Source organism: Euleptes europaea, chromosome 6 (genome assembly GCF_029931775.1).
Source record: "Euleptes europaea isolate rEulEur1 chromosome 6, rEulEur1.hap1, whole genome shotgun sequence".
In the NCBI taxonomy this organism is placed as follows: Eukaryota; Metazoa; Chordata; class Lepidosauria; order Squamata; family Sphaerodactylidae; genus Euleptes; species Euleptes europaea.
The window spans coordinates 10,470,465-10,489,504 of record NC_079317.1 but is presented as its reverse complement, the minus strand read 5'-3'; the positions used below and the strand labels follow the sequence as shown (position 1 = coordinate 10,489,504).

The window sequence follows — 19,040 nt, the reverse complement described above, 5'->3', positions numbered from 1 at the left end:
CACTGAAGTCCCTCCCCTCACTAAGCCCCACCCTCCTCAGGCTCCACTCCCCCAAAATCTCCAGGTATTTCCCAACCCGGAGCAGGCAACCCTAATGGCAAACCACCTCTATTCACCTCCGGTCTTGAAACCCCTATGAGGTTGACATAAGTCGGCTGCGACTTTATGGTACTTTACACAGACGTGCACACACACACACACACACACACACACACACACACACACACACACACACAGAGGAATGGTGAGGCTAGGGGCCTACTTCTGCCCCCCTCCCCTAATTTTTCAGACTATATGCCACAAATCATAGCTTTAAATCGCTATTTGGTTCCAAAAAGACCCCAGTTCATCTACATCCAGACATCATAGCTAAACCAGGGTTTGATGAAACCATGTTCACAAACTATAGTTTTATGGAATGCCCTCTGCTGGCAGATTTGCAAGACACCAAACCAAGAAGTCCTGGCTGAGTGAAGAAGGCAATGTCTGAATCCAGCCAGATACAAGGGGAGAAAAGGTTACTCATAGGGTTGCCATAAGTCGGAAGCAACCTGACAGCACTTAATACGCACACAGAGCCATATTGGTCTGCAGTAGAAGTGCAAGATTCGAGTCCAACAACATTTCCAGTGTATAAGCTTTCAAAAGCAAAGCTCCCTTCCTCAGCTATCTCAACAGCTTATCCTGTGGAATTCTTGTTGGTCGTGTGGGAGGGCCAGCGTGGTGTAGTGGTTTAGAACGGTGGTTTGGAGCGGTGGAGTCTGATCAGGATTTGTTTCCCCACCCCTACACATGAAGCCAGCTGGGTGACCTTGGGCGAGTCAGTCACACTCTCTCAGCCCCACCTACCTCACAGGGTGTCTGTTGTGGGGAGGGGAAGGGAAGGTGATTGTAAGCCGGCTTGATTCTTCCTTAAGTTGTAGAGAAAGTCGGCATATAAAAGCCAACTCTTCTTCTTCTTCTTCTTCTTCTTCTTCTTCTTCTTCTTCTTCTTCTTCTTCTTCTTCTTCTTCAAGACTCGGACCATAGTAGAGTGAGAATTTGAACCTGGATCTCCCAGATCCTGGCAGGACCCTCTAGCCACTAAACCACTGTCAAGCATTCTTCCTTCTCAGAACTGGCGCCTGAGCCCATGGAAGAGGAGGTCAAACAGCTGGCGATGAACACAGGAGTGCATTAAGCTGCCAAAAAAGAGAGGGGGGTCTTCTGCCAGCTCCACTGATAAGTGCTGAAGCGACGGCAGACGTGCCCTCTGGCCCAGGAACCTAAAAATATACCACAGATATCGGCAGTCGCCCTGAGGAAGTCTTCACATTGTAGGCACAAGGTTCAGCCTTATCTCGCTCGTGCGTAATTCAGCGGCCCTGCTCCTTCTCAGAACCCAGATGACTGTGGTTAAGTCAAAAGAGTTTTTGGCTAAACATCAGGAAGAACTTCCTGACTAGGGTTGCCAACCTCCAGGTACTAGCTGGAGATCTCCTGCTATTACAACTGATCTCCAGCTGATAGAGATCAGTTCACCTGGAGAAAAGGGCAGCTTTGGCAATTAAACTCTGTGGCATTGAAGTTCCTCCCCTCCCAAACCTCACCCTCCTCAAGCTCTGCCCCAAAAATCTCCCGCCAATAGTGAAGAGGGACTTGGCAACCCTATTCCTGACAGTTAGAGCGCTTCCTTGGTGGAACAGGCTTCCTCGGGAGGTGGTGAGCTCTCCTTCCCTGGAGGTTTTTAAGCAGAGGCTAGATGGCCATCTGTCAGCAATGCTGATTCTGTGAACTTAGGCAGATCATGAAAGGGAGGGAAGGAAGGGATGAGCCAGTGCTTGGCTCTTGTGACCCTTTCTTACATGGCCAGGGTCATGCCAATCGCCACTTTGGGGTCAGGAAGGAATTTTCCTCCAAGCTAGACTAGCCAGGGATCCTGGAGGTTTTTTTTTTTTTTGCCATCTTCTGGTCATGGAGCAGGGGTCCCTGGGGTATGAAGGGGGGATAGTTGTGAATTTACTGCATTGTGCAGTGGGTTGGACTAGATGATCCTGGAGGTCCCTTCCAAACTCTGATTGTACAAACCCGACCTTCCTATGGCCTTTTCTATGGCAACCTGGAAAAGTCAGTGTAACAGGCAGATTAGCTTTTACAGATAATTTTAAAATTGTGGGTGGAGAAAGGTCATTTTAGAGCAGTACAGCAACTAGGAGTAAGGTTTTCCAATTTCCAGAAGGAGGAGTTGGTTTTAATATGCCAACTTTCTCTACCACTTAAGGAAGAATCAAACTGTCTTACAATCACCTTCCCTTCCCCTCCCCACAACAGACACCCTGTGAGGTAGGTGGGGCTGAGAGAGTGTGACTAGCCCAAGGTCACCCAACTGGCTTCATGTGAAGGAGTGGGGAACCAAACCCAATTCATCAGAGTCCACCGCTCCAAACCACCACTCTTAACCACTACACCACGCTGGCTGCTCTGTATTTCGGATCTTTCCATATGTTGGAATATTTTAGACTTTTGCATACACATAATGAGATGCCTTGGGGATGGGACTCAAGTCTAAATACAAAATTCATTTATGTGTTATATATGTTTTATATACACTTTACATACATAGCCTGTGTGTGTGTGTGTGTGTGTTAAGTGCCGTCAAGTCGCTTCCGACTCATGGCGACCCTATGAATGAGAGTCCTCCGAAACGTCCTATCTTTGATAGCCTTGCTCAGATCTTGCACATTGAAGGCTGTGGCTTCCTTTATTGAGTCAACCAATAGCTGAGTCAACATGTATTGAGTCAATACATAGCCTGAGTTTAATTTTAAACAATATTGTCGAAGGCTTTCATGGTCAGAGTTCATTGGTTCTTGTAGGTTATCCGGGCTGTGTGACCGTGGTCTTGGTATTTTCTTTCCTGACGTTTCGCCAGATGCCTGCCACAGCTGCTGGCGAAACATCAGGAAAGAAAATACCAAGACCGCGGTCACACAGCCCGGATAACCTACAAGAACCAATTTTAAACAATATTTTTAATAATGTTGTGTCCATTGAACCATTAGTGGCACTGCTGAGGAGCTGTGAGTAATGCCTGCATGCCGGCTCAAAAGGTCTGGTTTTCTGATCAGTCCGGATATCTGATGTCCAGATAAGGAATACTCAACCTGCATATTATGGCTTTCCTAGGCAAGGCATAAATTATACAGGCTGCTGAAAGAAACAACGCTGTCAGGTCTGCATAATTCACGGAGGTCACAGAGTCCAGCTTTCCCGGCTTGCTCGTAAGGGCATAGGGTTGATTGATTCAAACCAGAGAGTGAGCATGCCCTTGGCAACGATCTCTTGCAGTGGCTGGCGATTCTAGGAAGCGGCCAGGAAGAGGCAGAGTCGACAAGAAACCATGACGTCCGCGGAGGGTGGCTGTGCCGAGAAGAACCTCGTTGCGCAACTGTTCTGGATTAGCACCAAGCCAGACGGAGAAACATTACTGTAAATTAACAAAGCACTTCCAAAGGAACGAGAACTCAGTGGCTCAGTGGTAGAGCAGCTGCTTGGCATGCAGAAGGTCCCAGGTTCAATCCCCGGCATCTCCAGTTAAAGGGACCAGGCAAGTAGGTGATGAGAAAATACCTCTGCCTGAGACCCTGGAGAGCCGCTGCCTATCTGATTCATGGCTACTAGTAAAAATGGATACTAGTCATGATGCATACCTATTCTCTCCACGATCAGAGGAGCATGCCTATTACATTAGGTGCTGTGGAACACAGGCAGGACAATGCTGCTGCAGCCGTCTTGCTTGTGGGCTTCCTAGAGGCACCTGGCTGGCCGCTGTGTGAACAGACTGCTGGACTTGATGGGCCTTGGTCTGATCCAGCAGGGCTTTTCTTATGTTCTTATGTTCTTAGACAATACTGACTTCAATGGACCAAGGGTCTGATTCAGTATAAGGCAGATTTATGTGTTCATGTGATCCCAGCAGGCTGGCTCACATCCAGATATTTGTGACACGTGGGCTGGCGAGCTGAGAGAGGTTTTTTCCTAGCTTCGCCCCTTCAAGGACATTGCCTGGGGTGTCGCAGGAAGAAGAATCATAGAATCATAGAGTTGGAAGGGACCACCAGGGTCATCAAGTCCAACCCACTTGGAAGAAGAGTTGGTCTTCATTTCTCGATTTTCTCTACCTTTGAAGGAGTCTCAAAGAGGCTTACAATTGCCTTACCACTCCCAGAGGAAGCATGCAAAAAGTCTAAAACATTCCAATACACGGAAAGATCCGAAACAACGATCAGCCAGCGTGGTGTAGTGGTTAAGAGCAGTGGTTTAGAGCGGTGGAGTGATCTGGAGAACCGGATTTGATTCCCCACTCCTCCACATGAGCGGCAGAGGCTAATCTGGTGAACCGGGTTGGTTTCCCCACGCCTACCTATGAAGCGAGCTGGGTGACCTTGGGCTAGTCACAGCTCTCTTAAGAGTTCTCTCAGCCCCACCTACCTCACAGGGTGTCTGTTGCGGGGAGTGGAAGGGAAGGTGATTGTACGCCAGTTGGATTCTTCATTAAGTGGTAGAGAAAGTCAGCATATAAAAACCAACTCTTCTTCTTGTTCATTTAGTCCAACCCCCTGCTCAGTGCAGGATCAGCCTAGAGTATCCCTGTCAAGCGTTTGTCCAGCCTCTTCTTAAAGACTGCCAGTGAGGGGGATTATAAGTATAAAAACAAAGGCTGCTTTGGAGCAGTTGTTAAGTATTACCAGTGTCTGTGGGGCCAACTGGGGTGGGGGTCAGCAAAGGATTTGGCCCCTTTGCCTTGCTGGTGTGCCTTCTGGGGGCATCTGACTGTCCACCATGTAAGAGAGGATGCTGAACTAGAGGGACCCGTGCTCTGGTCCAGCAGGGATGCACCGATGTTCTTACGGCACGCAATTAGGGAAATGCAGAAGGATGTAGGAACTTCTGGCCTCTCTCGGTTTTCCAGCCACATCAGTTAAGCAAGTCCCTGCAAAACTGATAAGCATGCTTTAAAATAAAAAACAAGAGCTTGTCAGAATAAAAGCCGCCATTCAAAGAGGCTTTCGGCTGCCTGCCCATTTAGAAGAATTGTAATCGTAGTGAGGTCCGGTAAGGCAGCAGCTGCTGAGTTGCCTCGGATAACCTTTGCTGGGATTGAAAAGGAGCACCTGACTCAGGCCGGCCTGTTTATTTTTGCTGCAAGCCGACTGACAGCCGGGCTTGCTTCGCCTGCCCCCTAGAGGCCAAAAACTTTAGTGGCTGGCCGTGTTGGTCTTCCCCCACCCCTGCCTCATTGCAAAATCCTAAACCTGAAGCCACACAGTTAAAACCAAACAAAATAATACAAAGTGTTTGTCCTCTTCAGAACTCTTTATGTCGAGATTTGGTTTAAAAAAGAAAAGTGGGTTTTTTTTGCTGTCGGCAAGGTTGCCTCCAGAGGAAGGCACTGGCAAACCACCTCTCTTGCCACGAAAACCCCCAAAAGGGGCCGCCATAAGTCGGCTGCGACTTGACGGCGCTTTACACACACACACCCAAGGATGCCTCTGGTAGGGTTGCCAGGTCCCTCTTTGCAACCGGCGGGAGGTTTTTTGGGCGGAGCCTGAGAAGGGCGGGGTTTGGGGAGGGGAGGGACTTCAATGCCGTAGAGTCCAATTGCCAAAGTGGCCATTTTCTCCAGGGGAACTGATCTCTGTTGGCTAAAGATCAGTTGTAATAGCAGGAGATCTCCAGCTACTACCTGGTGGTTGCAATAGGAAGACGATGCCTTTTCTCGAGAAATCCTCATTTCGAATATACACTATTCTTCCTCAGTCGTATATTCGAAATGAGGATTTCTCGAGAAAAGGCATCGTCTTCTTTGGTGACTGGCATACTCTCCTGTCAGGAAGAAAGGAATATCACCTATAAGGAAGAAAGAAACTTCATTTATACTGAGTACCTATTTGGACTTTTGGATGTGATTTTGAATGTTCTGCATCTTTATTTTTGCACACTCAGACCAGTGGTTGTTAACTTGAATTTGTGTTCATTATATTCATTTCATCTGCTGCATTGTGCCAGCCTGTGTGTTGTTGTATTGCATTATCTATTGTGTACACAGAGGTGTCAATTTTCATTACTACCTGGTGGTTGGCAAGCCGAGCCTCTGGGTACCTCCTGAGCCTGGTAAAGCCCTAATGCTGTTCCACAAAGGATGTGGATGCAGAGGCTAGTGGGGTTTCTGGCCACTACCGTTTCCTTTTTCAAGTAACTTTTGGCCTGAGGCAAAGATCTGGAGGATGCAAATGCTTGCCTCGTTTTGACTGGTCTGAATAAAGAGTGAGAGATGACTGCTTCTCTTTTGGTGAAGAAGAAGAAGAAGAAGAAGAAGAAGAAGAAGAAGAGATGGTTTTTATATGCTGTCTTTCTCTCCCTTTTTAGGAGAACCAAACCAGTTTGAAATCCCCCTCCCCACAACAGACACCTTGTGAGGCCGTTGAGGCTGAGAGAGTTCAGAGAGAACTGGGACTAGCCCAAGGTCACCCAGCAGGCTTCATGTGGAGGAGTCCTCCCGGTCCTGCAAACAAAGTGGCAACAGAGATGAGAACGTGTTTCAGGTTGGTAAAATGAGATATGCCAGTGTTTGTGATTTTAAAGGCAAAGTCCTAATTGATATTAGAGAAGACTGGATGGATCAAGAAGGTGAAATGAAACCCAGCAGAAAAGGTATTTCCTTAAATCCAGAGCAGTGGAGCCAGTTGCAAGAACAGATTTCCAACATTGACGGTGCAGTAAGAAAACTGTAAAGGCCGAGCCATACCAGAACTCTACTGTTAGAGGTTTAAGTAGTCTTTTTACATTGGCCTTCATTTTCTAAAGTTGTTTGTTTTCCGAGCTATTGTATATTTGGATCGCAAAACAATTTGTCAGATGAGAACGCTTTTTTAAAGTGCATTATTAAAAGTGTATCCTGAGTGAAGTTTTTTTTTTTTTTTAAAGGGAAAGGACCATGTGGAGCTCCTCACGCAGAGTAATGTCAGGGACAGGCTGCACAAAAGACTCACAACCACAACACATGCACAAGTACACAGAGTTCGCACAAGTTGCACAAGTTTGCAGCTCATTCTACACAAGAGCACCGTATGTTTGTAATACCCGACTCGACAATTAAGGATTTTTGCCAGTTCGAAAAGTCAATTTCCAAGATTCAGCACAGATTCTGGTAGCTTCCACATGGGAAGAACTGGGTTTTTTATACCCTGCTTTTCTCTTCCTTTAAGGAGTCTCAAAGCGGCTTACAATTTCCTTCCCTTCCTCTCCCCACAACAGACACCTTGGGAGGTAAGTGGGGCTGAGAAAGTTCGGAGAGAACTGTGACTAGCCCAAGGGAGCCAGCATGGTGTAGTGGTTAAGAACGGTGGTTTGGAGCAGTGGAGTCTGATCTGGTGAACTGGGTTTGTTTCCCCACTCCTACTCACGAAGCCCGCTGGGTGACCTTGGGCCAGTCACAGCTCTCTCAGCCCCACCTACCTCACAGGGTGTCTGTTGTGGGGAGGGGGAGGGAAGGCGATTGTAAGCCGGTTTGAGTCTCCCTTAAGTGGTAGAGAAAGTCGGCATATAAAAACCAACTCTTCTTCTTCATGACTCCTTCAAAGATACTGAAGGCAGCAGTGGGGTTTTTCTACGGGGATGTTCTCCCTTCACACTGACCATTCCCTCCTTTGCCACTGTGGGGCGCTTTGCCCACTGTTTTTGTTTAAACGCAAGCAGGTGGATCGCTGTCGTGTTCAGACACGATAGGGAGATATCTTCTCCTGATTACAAACATAGCAGTAAAAAAGCTCACTAGCAGAGGGAAGGAGAGGGGAGGAATGACAGGCACAAGAGGAAACGGAGGTGATGAAATCTGCATCTACTACTGCGGTATCAAGTACAGATGGCGAGTAGGCAGGCTTGTCCCTCCCCCATACAAAATGCTCCTACATTCCGACCACCCGAACCCGTTCCATGACATTCTCCCCTAGAAACAAAGTGAACTGGAGCAACCGCTCTGGGTGTGTGTTAAGTGCCATCAAGTCGCTTCCGACTCATGGTGACCCTATGAATCAAAGTCCTCCAAAATGTCCTCTCTTTGACAGCCTTGCTCAGGTCTTGCAAACGGAGGGCTGTGGCTTCCTTTACTGAGTCAATCCATCTCTTTTTTTTTTTATATATAAATTTTATTAGGTTTTATACTAGAAATTTTCCATTACATTGAACAACATCTATAACAATATCAAATTTCAATTCTAACTTAAAGTTGTTATAGTTCCATATCATATAATAAAAAAAGAAAAAAGAGAGATGGAAAAGTTTTTTGACTTCCCCTTCACCTCTATCTGCCTCTTAATAAAAAGTTCATCCCGTCGTAGGTAATCTAATCTTAATAAGCTATCAATACCATATATAGAAAAAAAAACCCATAGTCTGTTAGTAAATATACTTATACTTAATCATTATAAAAAAGATCAGAAATAATCCTCTGGATCAGATTAGAAAGTATTCTTCCATTCTTCCCATTTTTAACTCATATTCACAATAATGCATCCACGCCCCCCATTCCCCCAAAAATCGAACGTCATTTTCTTCATTTAGAATAGCTGTGAGTTTTGCTATTTCTGCCACTTCAAACATTTTAACAATCCAGTCTTTTTTCTCAGGAGTTTCTAGCCCTTTCCATTTCGCTGCATAAAGCAGTCTCGCAGCTGTTGTGGCATAAATCAAAAAAGTTCTTTGTATTGCTAAGTCGTCTGGAATCATACTCAGTAGCATCATTTCTGGTGTTTTGGGTATATTCTTTTGTAGTATTAATCTCAATTCATTATAGATCATGTCCCAGAAGTCTTTGGCTTTGTCACAGGTCCACCACATGTGATAAAAGGAACCAATTTCTTTGTTACATTTCCAACAAGTAGGGGACATCGTTTTATAAATCTTTGCAATTTTCTTGGGTGTTAAGTACCATCTATACATCATTTTATAAATGTTTTCTCGCACTGACTGTGCTTTTATTCCTTTTAGATCTTTGGACCATAGTCTTTCCCATTTATTTAAAACAATATCATGTCCCACATTTTGAGCCCAATCGATCATAGTTGGTTTAATCGTATCCTGCTCACAATATATTGTTAAAAGGAGATTATACATTTTAGAAATCAGTTTTGTATTATTATCTAGTAAAATCCTTTGAAAAGAAGATTTTTCTTTAGAGAAACCTTTTTTAGCATCTTGTACAAAAACTGATTTGATTTGGTAGTATTGGAGCCATTGTAAATCATCCTTAAGAAGTTGAAAGTCTTTTAGTGAGCATTTCTTTCCTTCCCAATTAATTAGATCTTGATAAGTAATAAATTTGTCTGGTCTAAGTGGGCGCAAAGTTAGCATTTCTTGAGGCGATATCCACATCGGTGTTTCTGGTTCCAAAATGTGTTTATATCTCATCCAGATACGAAGTAAAGAGGACCTGATTATATGATTACGAAATGTTGCTTGTAATTTAATTTTATCATACCACAAATAACCATGCCATCCACTTAAGTTATTATAACCTTCCAGGTCTAACAGACGTATATTTGACAAGTTCATCCAGTCTTTTAGCCATACTAAAGCTGCCGCTTCAGCATAGAGTTGAAAATTAGGCAGTGCTAAACCTCCTCTAGTTTTTAGATCCACCAAGTATTTATAAGCAGTCCTTGGTTTTTTCCCTTGCCAGATGAAGTTTGAAATGTCTTTCCTCCAAATTTCAAAATATTTAGTTTGTGATATTATTGGTAAATTTTGGAATAAGAAGAGCATCCTCGGTAAGACATTCATTTGGATCGTTGAAATACGTCCCATTAGTGACAGTTTTTTGTTTGACCATATAATCATATCAGTTTTAATCTTACCCCATAACTTGAGGTAATTGTTGGTTATCAGATCTTTATTCTTTGCAGTAATCCAAATTCCCAGGTATTTAACTTTGTTAGCTTTCTCCCAGCCAGTATATGATATAAATTCCTGTTGCTGTGTTTCCGATAAATTTTTAAATATTATCTTTGTTTTTTCTTGATTCACTTTAAAGCCTGATACTTTTCCAAAATCGTCCAAAGTCTCCTGAAGTATATTCATTGACTGTGTTGGATTTTCCAAAATTAGCAGTAGGTCATCCGCGAATGCTCTCAACTTAAATTCATGTTTTTTAATTCTTAACCCGCGGATGTCCTCCATACTTCTTAGTTTCACACATAGCGGTTCCAACACCAACAAAAATAAAAGTGGAGACAAGGGACATCCCTGTCTAGTCCCTTTCGTGATTTGGCAATTATCTGACATTGATTCATTAACCAAAATTTTAGCTTGTTGGGAGGTGTAAATAGCCGATATACCTTTCTGAAAACGATCTCCAAAATTCAATTTATCCAAAATCCGTTTCAAAAAGTTCCAAGAGACCATATCAAAGGCTTTTTCTGCATCCAAAAATACAAAAGCCGCAGTTTGTTGAATATTCTGGTCATAATATTCCAGTGAGTCTAGTAAAATTCTTACATTGTCTTTTATTTGCCTTCCTGGTATAAAACCTGCTTGGTCCTCGTGTATAAGATCCTTAATAAATTGTTTTATCCTACATGCCAAAACCGAAGCAAAAATTTTGTAGTCCACATTTAACAGCGATATAGGTCTGTAATTAGATGTTTTTTCTGGATCTCTTCCTTCTTTGGGTATCAATGATATAAATGCATGTGACCAAGTCTCCGGAGATGTTCCCTCGTCCAAAATTGCATTGTAAAGTGAGCCAAAAAATCCAACTAAATTGTCACTAAATGTTCTATAAAATAATGCAGTAATTCCATCTGGTCCAGGTGTTTTATCCGTTTTTTGTCTCAGTATTGCTTCTTGTATTTCTTCCCTTGTTACTGGAGCTTCAATACATTCTCTCTGGGTCATTGACAAAGCTTTCATCTGTATTGAGTTTAGAAATTTATCTATTTTCTGTTTTGGAGTATTTTCTTTCTGATATAATTTAGAGTAGAATGAAACAAATTCTTTCTGAATTTCTGAAGTTGAGTGAACTGGTCCTTTAACAGTTTGGATTTTTGTTATAATCTTCTTTTGGAATGAGTCCTTCAGTTGTGTTGCTAAAAATTTTCCTGGTTTATTTGCATATTCAAAATACTTTTGTTTAGCAAGTTTCAGATTTTTATTCATTTCCTCCATTATTACCAAATTTAATTGGTGTTTAGATGCAGAAATCTTTATTTGAATTTCTCTTTTCTCCTCTTCCTGTGTTACCATTACCAATTTCTGCTCCAAATATTGTAAGTTCCAAAGTATATTGTTTGTAAATTGCAATTGAGTCTTCTTCCAGGCCGAATGTTTCTGTATCATAAAACCTCTCAGAACAGCTTTGAATGCATCCCAAACTGTATTCAAAGAAGTTTCCCCATTAAGGTTAATTTCAAAAAAGTCTTTAATTAAAGCCTGTAATTCCTTTTGTATCTTGTTGTCTTTTAAAAGTTTATCATTCATTCGCCATCTAAATGCTTGTTTATTGTTCCAATCAAAAGTAACAGGATTGTGATCAGAAAAGGTTCTAGGTAAGATATGAATTTTACGTAGTTGCGTGAAGATTGATTTACTGGCCCATATCATATCAATTCTGGAGTGTGAATCATGTCTTGCTGAATAAAAGGTGTATTCTTTAGCTGTTGTATTCATTGTTCTCCAAATGTCTTGTAATTCTAATTCTGAAGCCATGGTAAAGAAATTTTTAGGCAAGCATCCATCATTGATGTCTTTTGCTTTTAATTTTTTGTCCAGAGATGGGAGAATAATTCCATTGAAGTCGCCCATCAATAAAATTTGGTCTTTTGCGTGCTGGGCTATCAAATCGTGTAATTTTTCGTAGAAGGATTTTTTCCCTTCATTGGGTGCATAAATTCCAACCACTATTGTCCTTTGTCCCAATATTTTAGTTCTGATAATTACAATTCTTCCTTCATTGTCTTTATATACTAATTCTGGACAAAGATTGGGGTGGGCATAGATTACCACTCCCTTTGTTTTAGTTTTAGCTGAAGCAATAAATGCTTGTCCAAGCACCTGTTTCTCCAAGTATTTTTTATGCTTTGAAGCTATATGGGTCTCTTGTAGACAAATTAGGGAGTATTTATATTTCTGTAGATATTTGAAGATTCTAGCCCTTTTAGTTTTCTCATTCAATCCATTTACATTCCAAGAAATTGCTTTTGCCATAATGTAGTATTTTTTAGCAAAATAAAAAGTCTATAATTTGGTACCTCCTTCTGCACCCTGTACCTCTTCTTCTTCCTCTTCTTCTTCCTCCTTCTCTCCAGGTAATTCTTTAAGGTCCATCTTATATTTTCTCAGAAATTTCCCCACATCTGCTTGAGATAGAATTGTCGTTTTCACTTCCTTGTAGGTGAAAGCCAAACCTTGTGGCATAATCCAACGGTATTTGATACCGTTAGCTTTCAGTGTAGACACAAAGTCTTTGTAGTTATTCCTCTGTGAGAGTAGATGCCTTGGAATATCCTTCAGTAGTATAAGAGAGGAGTCTCCTGCTGACACTGGATTTTCATAATGAATCTTCATAATCTTATCTTTAACTCTGGTGTCATAAAACACTATCATCAAATCTCTTGGCTTAGATCTTCTCATTCTAGCAGGTAATGGTATCCTATATATTCTATTAATGGCTTGTTTTAATTCTTGTTCATCTATCTGGAATAAGTAGGCCAAGTTTGGTATTGCAGTTTCTTTATTGTCTCCCATCATATCTGGAAAATTGCGTATACGAAGATTGGTCTCTCTCACTCTCATCTCCATCATTGCCATTTGATTTTTTGCCGCCATCTGATCAGTTTGTATTGTTTCAATCTGTTTTTCTTGGCTTGTTAATTTTTTCTTTGTGTCCTTGTGCTCATCCATCACTTTCTTAATTGATACATCCATCGCTTGCATATCTGTCTTCATAACAGTCATTTGAGTTTTTACTTCTTTCAAGTCTCCAGTGACCACATCCAACTTCTGATTAATAGCTTGGGATGCTTGACCAAGATTTGTCATCATAGAAGTCAACTGTGCCATCTGTGTAGACATCTGTTCAAACTGTTTATTTGTTGCCTCAGTTTGTTTAGTTAGCATATCCTGTAACTTTTTTTCCATGGTCGAGGTTTGTAAAGAGTCCCTTAGTTTAGTATAGGCAGGGCTGTGTAGTGAGCCAGAGCGGGGTCGAGACATTTACATTAAAAAAAAACTGGTAAAATACATGTCCACAGACAGGGCCTTTAAGGTACTGATTAAAAGATGATAATTCAAACATCAGCCTAATAATTTTTTCGGGTTGAAAAGAGTTGAAATTGGCTTTAAAATTGCATTTTAAAGTTTTAAAATACCAGTGAGTTTTTTCGGTCGCTCTAGATCGGGTTAATCAGGAAGTATACCGGAAGTTGCAAGTGCTGCGGACCTTCTACCGCCTCTTCTCGATGGTTATTCCTTCAGGAATGATTTCAATGTAACTCGAGTGCGACGTATATTCAGTCCCACAGCTACTTCCTGTTGTTTTAGTTCCGATGATAGAGAGGGTGTTATAGAGAGTCTTCCGTTCCAGGCGCTCCCTTACTACAAACGTGGCAGGAAATTCTTTTCGCCGGAAAATCAGGAAGAAAGATCACCCTCCCCTTCCCTCGGACCTTCTCATTGGTGATAGTTCTTGTCAATCTAAAAGGTATCCTTCCGACTCTTTGTTATGGTTTAGGCTGATCAATTTGATAAAGGTCCTGTCGCTAATCCCGATGACTAACTCAGATCAAACTTTTTCAGTTCGAATTAAGGAGGAATGGGGGTCTCAGAAATGTTCTTATCAACCCCCCGTCTGTTCAAATATTCCAGTAAGTAGACGCAGATTTCTTTGTACTCACTTGGGTGTCAAGAGGTGAGGTTCTTTTCTTTATGTAGTCCTTATGCTGGTAATAAGGTGGTGGAGGGTAGAGCTTGAGGCCAGAGTTGCGTTTTGGCGATGTCCTTCCCTAGTGCCCTCGCAGGACCGGCGTCCAGGACTCCGAGGGGCTTAAAAAAGCCCCCTCAGAGTACCTAGGAGGTCAAACCGCGTTTGCGGGCTGCAGGGAGTTCCTGCTTTCCAACCCACTTGCAAGAGTCGGATTGGGGTATCTATATACCCCAGAAATAACGCAAACTTGGATTTCTCCCAGGACAGCCTGGGGAAATGGAGTGCTCTCTCCAGCGGCACCGCCGGAAGTCTCCTGAGTCAATCCATCTCTTGTTGGGTCTTCCTCTTTTCCTGCTGCCCTCAACTTTTCCTAGCATGACTGTCTTTTCAAGCGACTCTAGTCTTCTCATAATGTGACCAAAATACGATAGCCTCAGTTTAGTCATTTTAGCTTCTAAGGTCAGTTCAGGCCTGATTTGAGCTATAACCCAATGATTTGTTTTTTTGGCTGTCCACGGTGTCCGTAACACTCTCCTCCAACACCGCATTTGAAAGGAATCCACCTTCTTCCTATCAACTTTCTTCAATGTCCAACTTTCACACCCATACATAGTAACAGGGAATAGGATGGCATGAATTAACTTGATCTTGGTGGCCAGTGACACATCCTTACACTTCCGAATCTTTTCTAGCTCCTTCATGGCTGCCCTTCCCCGCTCTACTTTCCCCATAAACTTGGCAGCTGAAAGTCTGACGGGGAAAGGTCTGGATAGTCTTAATATTCGCAGGCTGACCTTATGCCAAATGGGATTAGTATACTGCTTAAAGAGGGTGGCCGTGCCCCTAACCGTTGCGAGGAATACTTACAGGGGTCTGAAAGCAGCAGAAGAGCTGGGTGAGGAAAGGGTGGTTCCTGGCCAGGGCCAGGATCCGTTTCTCGGTCATGGTGCATTCCACATCGTCATCTTGGAGGATCACGTCTTTCTTCAGCACTTTGATGGCATAGAGATAGCCCGTCTCTTTGGTTTTTGCCAGCATCACCTAAAGGCACCCAGAGGTCGAGAAGGACCAAAGGAGAGAAAGAGATGGAGCCCATCTTTGTAATTACAAGTGGGACAAGGGGCTGATTCCTACCTCTCTGCTCAGCTAACATCAGCCTTTCTTTGGCACAAGGAGCCTTCCTTCAAGGCAGGGGTCCCCAACGTGGTGCCACTTTTTCTGGCACCCACCTAGTGGTTTTTAGAAAGTGGCTGAAGCCAGATAGAGCTTTTGCCCAGCAGGGCTTCTTGGCCACTGAAGATCTGATTGGCTGTGCCAATTTTTTTAAAAAATAGCTCTGGCAGCAACTGCCACCACAGCCGAAGAATCTTCCCTCCATGAATGAAGGTAAGCAAGAATCTGTATGCAAGATGTTTTTGAAGGATATGTTCATTTCAAAAGGTGTCCTGTTACAGAGCTTCTGTCTGAAATGTTGAAGTGCTCCTATTAGAGTTATGTATATCTTCACTCTGTGGTTGGCTCCACCTCTTGCAGCTGCCATTTTGTGGTTGGCTCCACCTAGGGTTGCCAACCTCCAGATATTAGCTGGAGATCGCCTGCTATTACAACTGATTTCCAGCCACTTTGGCAATTGGACTCTATAGCATTGAAGTCCCTCCCCTCCCCAAACCCCGCCCTCTTCAGTCTCAACCCCAAAAATCTCCACGTATTTACCAACCTGGAGCTGGCAACCCTAGCTCCACCTCCTTCAGCTGCCATTTTGTGGTTGCGCCCACCACCCTGCGTCAGAATTCCAGAGGTGCCCACTGGCTCAAAATGTTTGGAGATCCCTGGCTTCAAGACAAGAGACTCTTGAGCTAAGGGAAGTTACCACCATTGTTGGGAACCAAAGTAGGATATACCCCACAGTCCCTGCCATTTTTTGCAACTCATCCAAAAGGATGAAACAGGCTGTTAGCCGAAGGCCAAAATACAGGGTAGCCTCCTATGATAAAGGGTGGGCTTCTGGATCAAAGGAGTGATCTAAATCTGAGTCAGAACTAATGGATCATTTGGCCTGTATGAAGCATTCCCAAGGATCTGCAAAGACCACCATCATCCCCGAAAAACCTCACCTTTCCAAAACTGCCCTTCCCCAACACTCGGATGAAGAGTAAGTCCTCGATCTTCAGCCTACTGGCCGAAACTTCAGCTACTCCGTTCTCGTCCTTCGCGCTCTCTTTTTTCTGGCGTCTCAGCGTCGACCTGGAGACGAGTTTCTGCTCAGGGCGAAGGAAAGGACAGGAAGTCGCAGGTTACTTCCTTCGAGAGAGTATCACAGAGGGCCATTCTCCAATCGCTTCGAATGGGCAGTTCGTCGAATGGGGATGTTCCCAGGTATCTGCGTCCATAAGGGCCAGAAACTTGCTCAGTAGAGAACTGAAATCTCGCAGGGAACTTAGGGTCCATTCCCAAGGATATAGTGATGGCCACAAGCATAGATGACTTTAAAAGTGGATTAGGCAGATTCAGGGAGGAGAGGTCTATCAGTGGCTACTAGCCAGGGTGACTAAAGCGAGCCTCCATGTTTAGAGGCAGTAAACCTCCGAATTCCAATGCCAGGAGGCAATATCAGGGGAAGGTCTCAGCCTCTCTGCCCTGCTGTTGGCCCTCCAGAGGAACCAGTTGGCCACCTTGTGAGACAGGATGCTGGACTAGATGGACCACCGGTCTGATCCAGCAGGGCTCTTCTTATGTTCAGATGCTCTGATGTTCTTATTATGTGTATTGTCCCTTCCAGTTCATCATTCCCAGCCCCACTATATTGTGTAGTTTTACTGGGAATCTTTGCTGTTTCACTCTAATGTTATCATTCAAATGTGATTGTTTGCAATCATCTTACTGGTTGACTGAATGGGATATAGAGATGGCCAAAGGCATAGACCGCTTTAAAAGGGGATTAGACAGATTCATGGAGGCCAGATCTCTCAGTGGCTGCTAGCCATGGTGACTGAAGAACTTCCACATGCAGAGGCAGTCTACCTCTTGATCCCAGTGCCAGGAGGCAGCTTCAGAGGGAAGGCCTCTGCCTCTATGCCCTGTCGTTGGACCTCCAGAGTAACTGGTTGGCCACTGTGTGAGACAGGATGCTGGACTAGAATGGACCACTCGTCTGATCCAGCAGGGCTCTTCTGAGGTTCTAATGAAGGCCTCGGCCTCCATGCCCTGTTCTGGACCTCCAGAGGAACTGGCCGGCCACTGTGTGAGATGGGATGCTGGACTAGATGGACCTCTGGTCTGATCCAGCAGGGCTCTTCTGAGGTTCTAATGAAGGCCTCGGCCTCCATGTTCTGGACCTCCAGAGGAACTGGCCGGCCACTGTGTGAGACGGGATGCTGGACTAGATGGACCTCTGGTCTGACCCAGCAGGGCTCTTCTGAGGTTCTAATGAAGGCCTCGGCCTCCATGCCCGGCTGTTGGACCTCCAGAAGAACTGGCCGGCCACTGTGTGAAATGGGATGCTGGACTAGAATGGACCACTGGTCTGATTCAGCAGGGCTCTTCTGAGGTTCTAATGAAGACCTCAGCCTCAATGCCCTGTTGTTGGACCTCCAGAAGAACTGGTTGGCCACTGTGTGAGACGGGATGCTGGACTAGATGGACCTCTGGTCTGATTCAGCAGGGCTCTTCTGAGGTTCTAATGAAGACCTCAGCCTCCATGCCCTGCTGTTGGACCTCCAGGGGAACCGGTTGGCCACTGTGTGAGACGGGAACCTGGACTAGACAGACCCACTGGTCTGATCCAGCAGGGCTCTTCTTATGTTCTTAAGGGACATTATTTGAAGCTGTGTGTTCATATGACGGAGCAGTAGGATTTCCCTGAAATACAATAAGTGGCCATGCACTTTGGATCTAGTCTATATACTTCTCTGTACCAGATTCAACCCCCTGCAGCACAGGGGAAATATTTTATTATATAATACAATGGGTGGGGGAGAAAGAAAAAGGAAAATACAGACTCACCCCATTGGGAGAAATATTCCCTGGCTGCAGACCCATACATGCCAGCGTCTTGGCAAGTTCTGCTGCGTTCACCCCACAGTTGGGTGCTACATTGGCTTCACATCGTATATGTACATTCATTTTGCACACTAAAATAAAATAACAAAACCAGAGAGTCAAACTGCACAACCCTCCTCCTGGTCAGGTGACCGTTTTGGCAGTTAACTGCCAGAGGGAGGAGGGGCATTCCTGTGTGTGTGTTAAGTGCCGTCAAGTCGCTTCCGACTCATGGCGACCCTATGAATGAAAGTCCTCCAAAATGTCCTATATTTGACAGCCTTGCTCAGATCTTGCAAACTGAGGGCTGTGGCTTCCTTTATTGAGTCCATCCATCTCTTGTGGGGTCTTCCTCTTTTCCTGCTGCCCTCCACTTTTCCTAGCATGACTGTCTTTTCCAGTGACTCTTGTCGTCTCATGACGTGACCAAAATATGACAGCCTCAGTTTAGTCATTTTAGCTTCTAGGGTCAGTTCAGGCTTGATTTGATCTATAACCCACTGATTTGTTTTTTTGGCAGTCCACGGTATCCGTAACACTCTCCTCCAACACCACTTTTCAAAGGAATCTATTTTCTTCCTATCAGCTTTCTTCACTGTCCAGCTTTCACATCCATGCATAGTAATAGGAAATACGATGGCATGAATTAATCTAGTCTTGGTGGCCAGTGACACATCCTTACACTTCAAAATATCTTCTCCTTCATGGCTGCCCTTCCCAGTCTCCATCTCCTCCTGATTTCTTGGCGCTCCTAGTCTGCTGGAAAGCTTTGGAAATCTTTTCTGCGGCTGGCCTGCGCATGCGCAGCTCCAATGTGTACAGAAGACCACTTGATGAACAACAGTTACACTTAAGTGCAACACTGGTCGAAAACACATGGTCGCATTATCATCCTTTAATCCCTGTTTTAGCCAGGATCGAACACACATTAAGTGAAACGCATCCATTCGATCCAGGCTGAATCCTAGTTGAAACAGGGATTAAAGGAGGATAAAGCGACCATGCGTTTTCGCCCACTATTTTCCCCAAGCATGTTGGGGGCCAA

General features: G+C 44.2%; 1 protein-coding gene across 1 annotated transcript in view; it reads right to left on the bottom strand.

Moving 5' to 3' along the window:
- The window catches only part of PRKCH (protein kinase C eta), a 120,655-nt gene that overhangs the window by 38,555 nt on the left and 63,060 nt on the right, over positions 1-19,040 (bottom strand). Inside the window, exons 7-9 of the mRNA XM_056851505.1 lie at positions 17,960-18,087; positions 16,072-16,215; positions 14,825-14,998 (exon numbers count right to left, since the gene is read on the bottom strand). Of these exons, the coding sequence (XP_056707483.1) occupies positions 14,825-14,998; positions 16,072-16,215; positions 17,960-18,087 (446 nt within the window). The remainder of the gene's footprint in view (positions 1-14,824; positions 14,999-16,071; positions 16,216-17,959; positions 18,088-19,040) is intronic.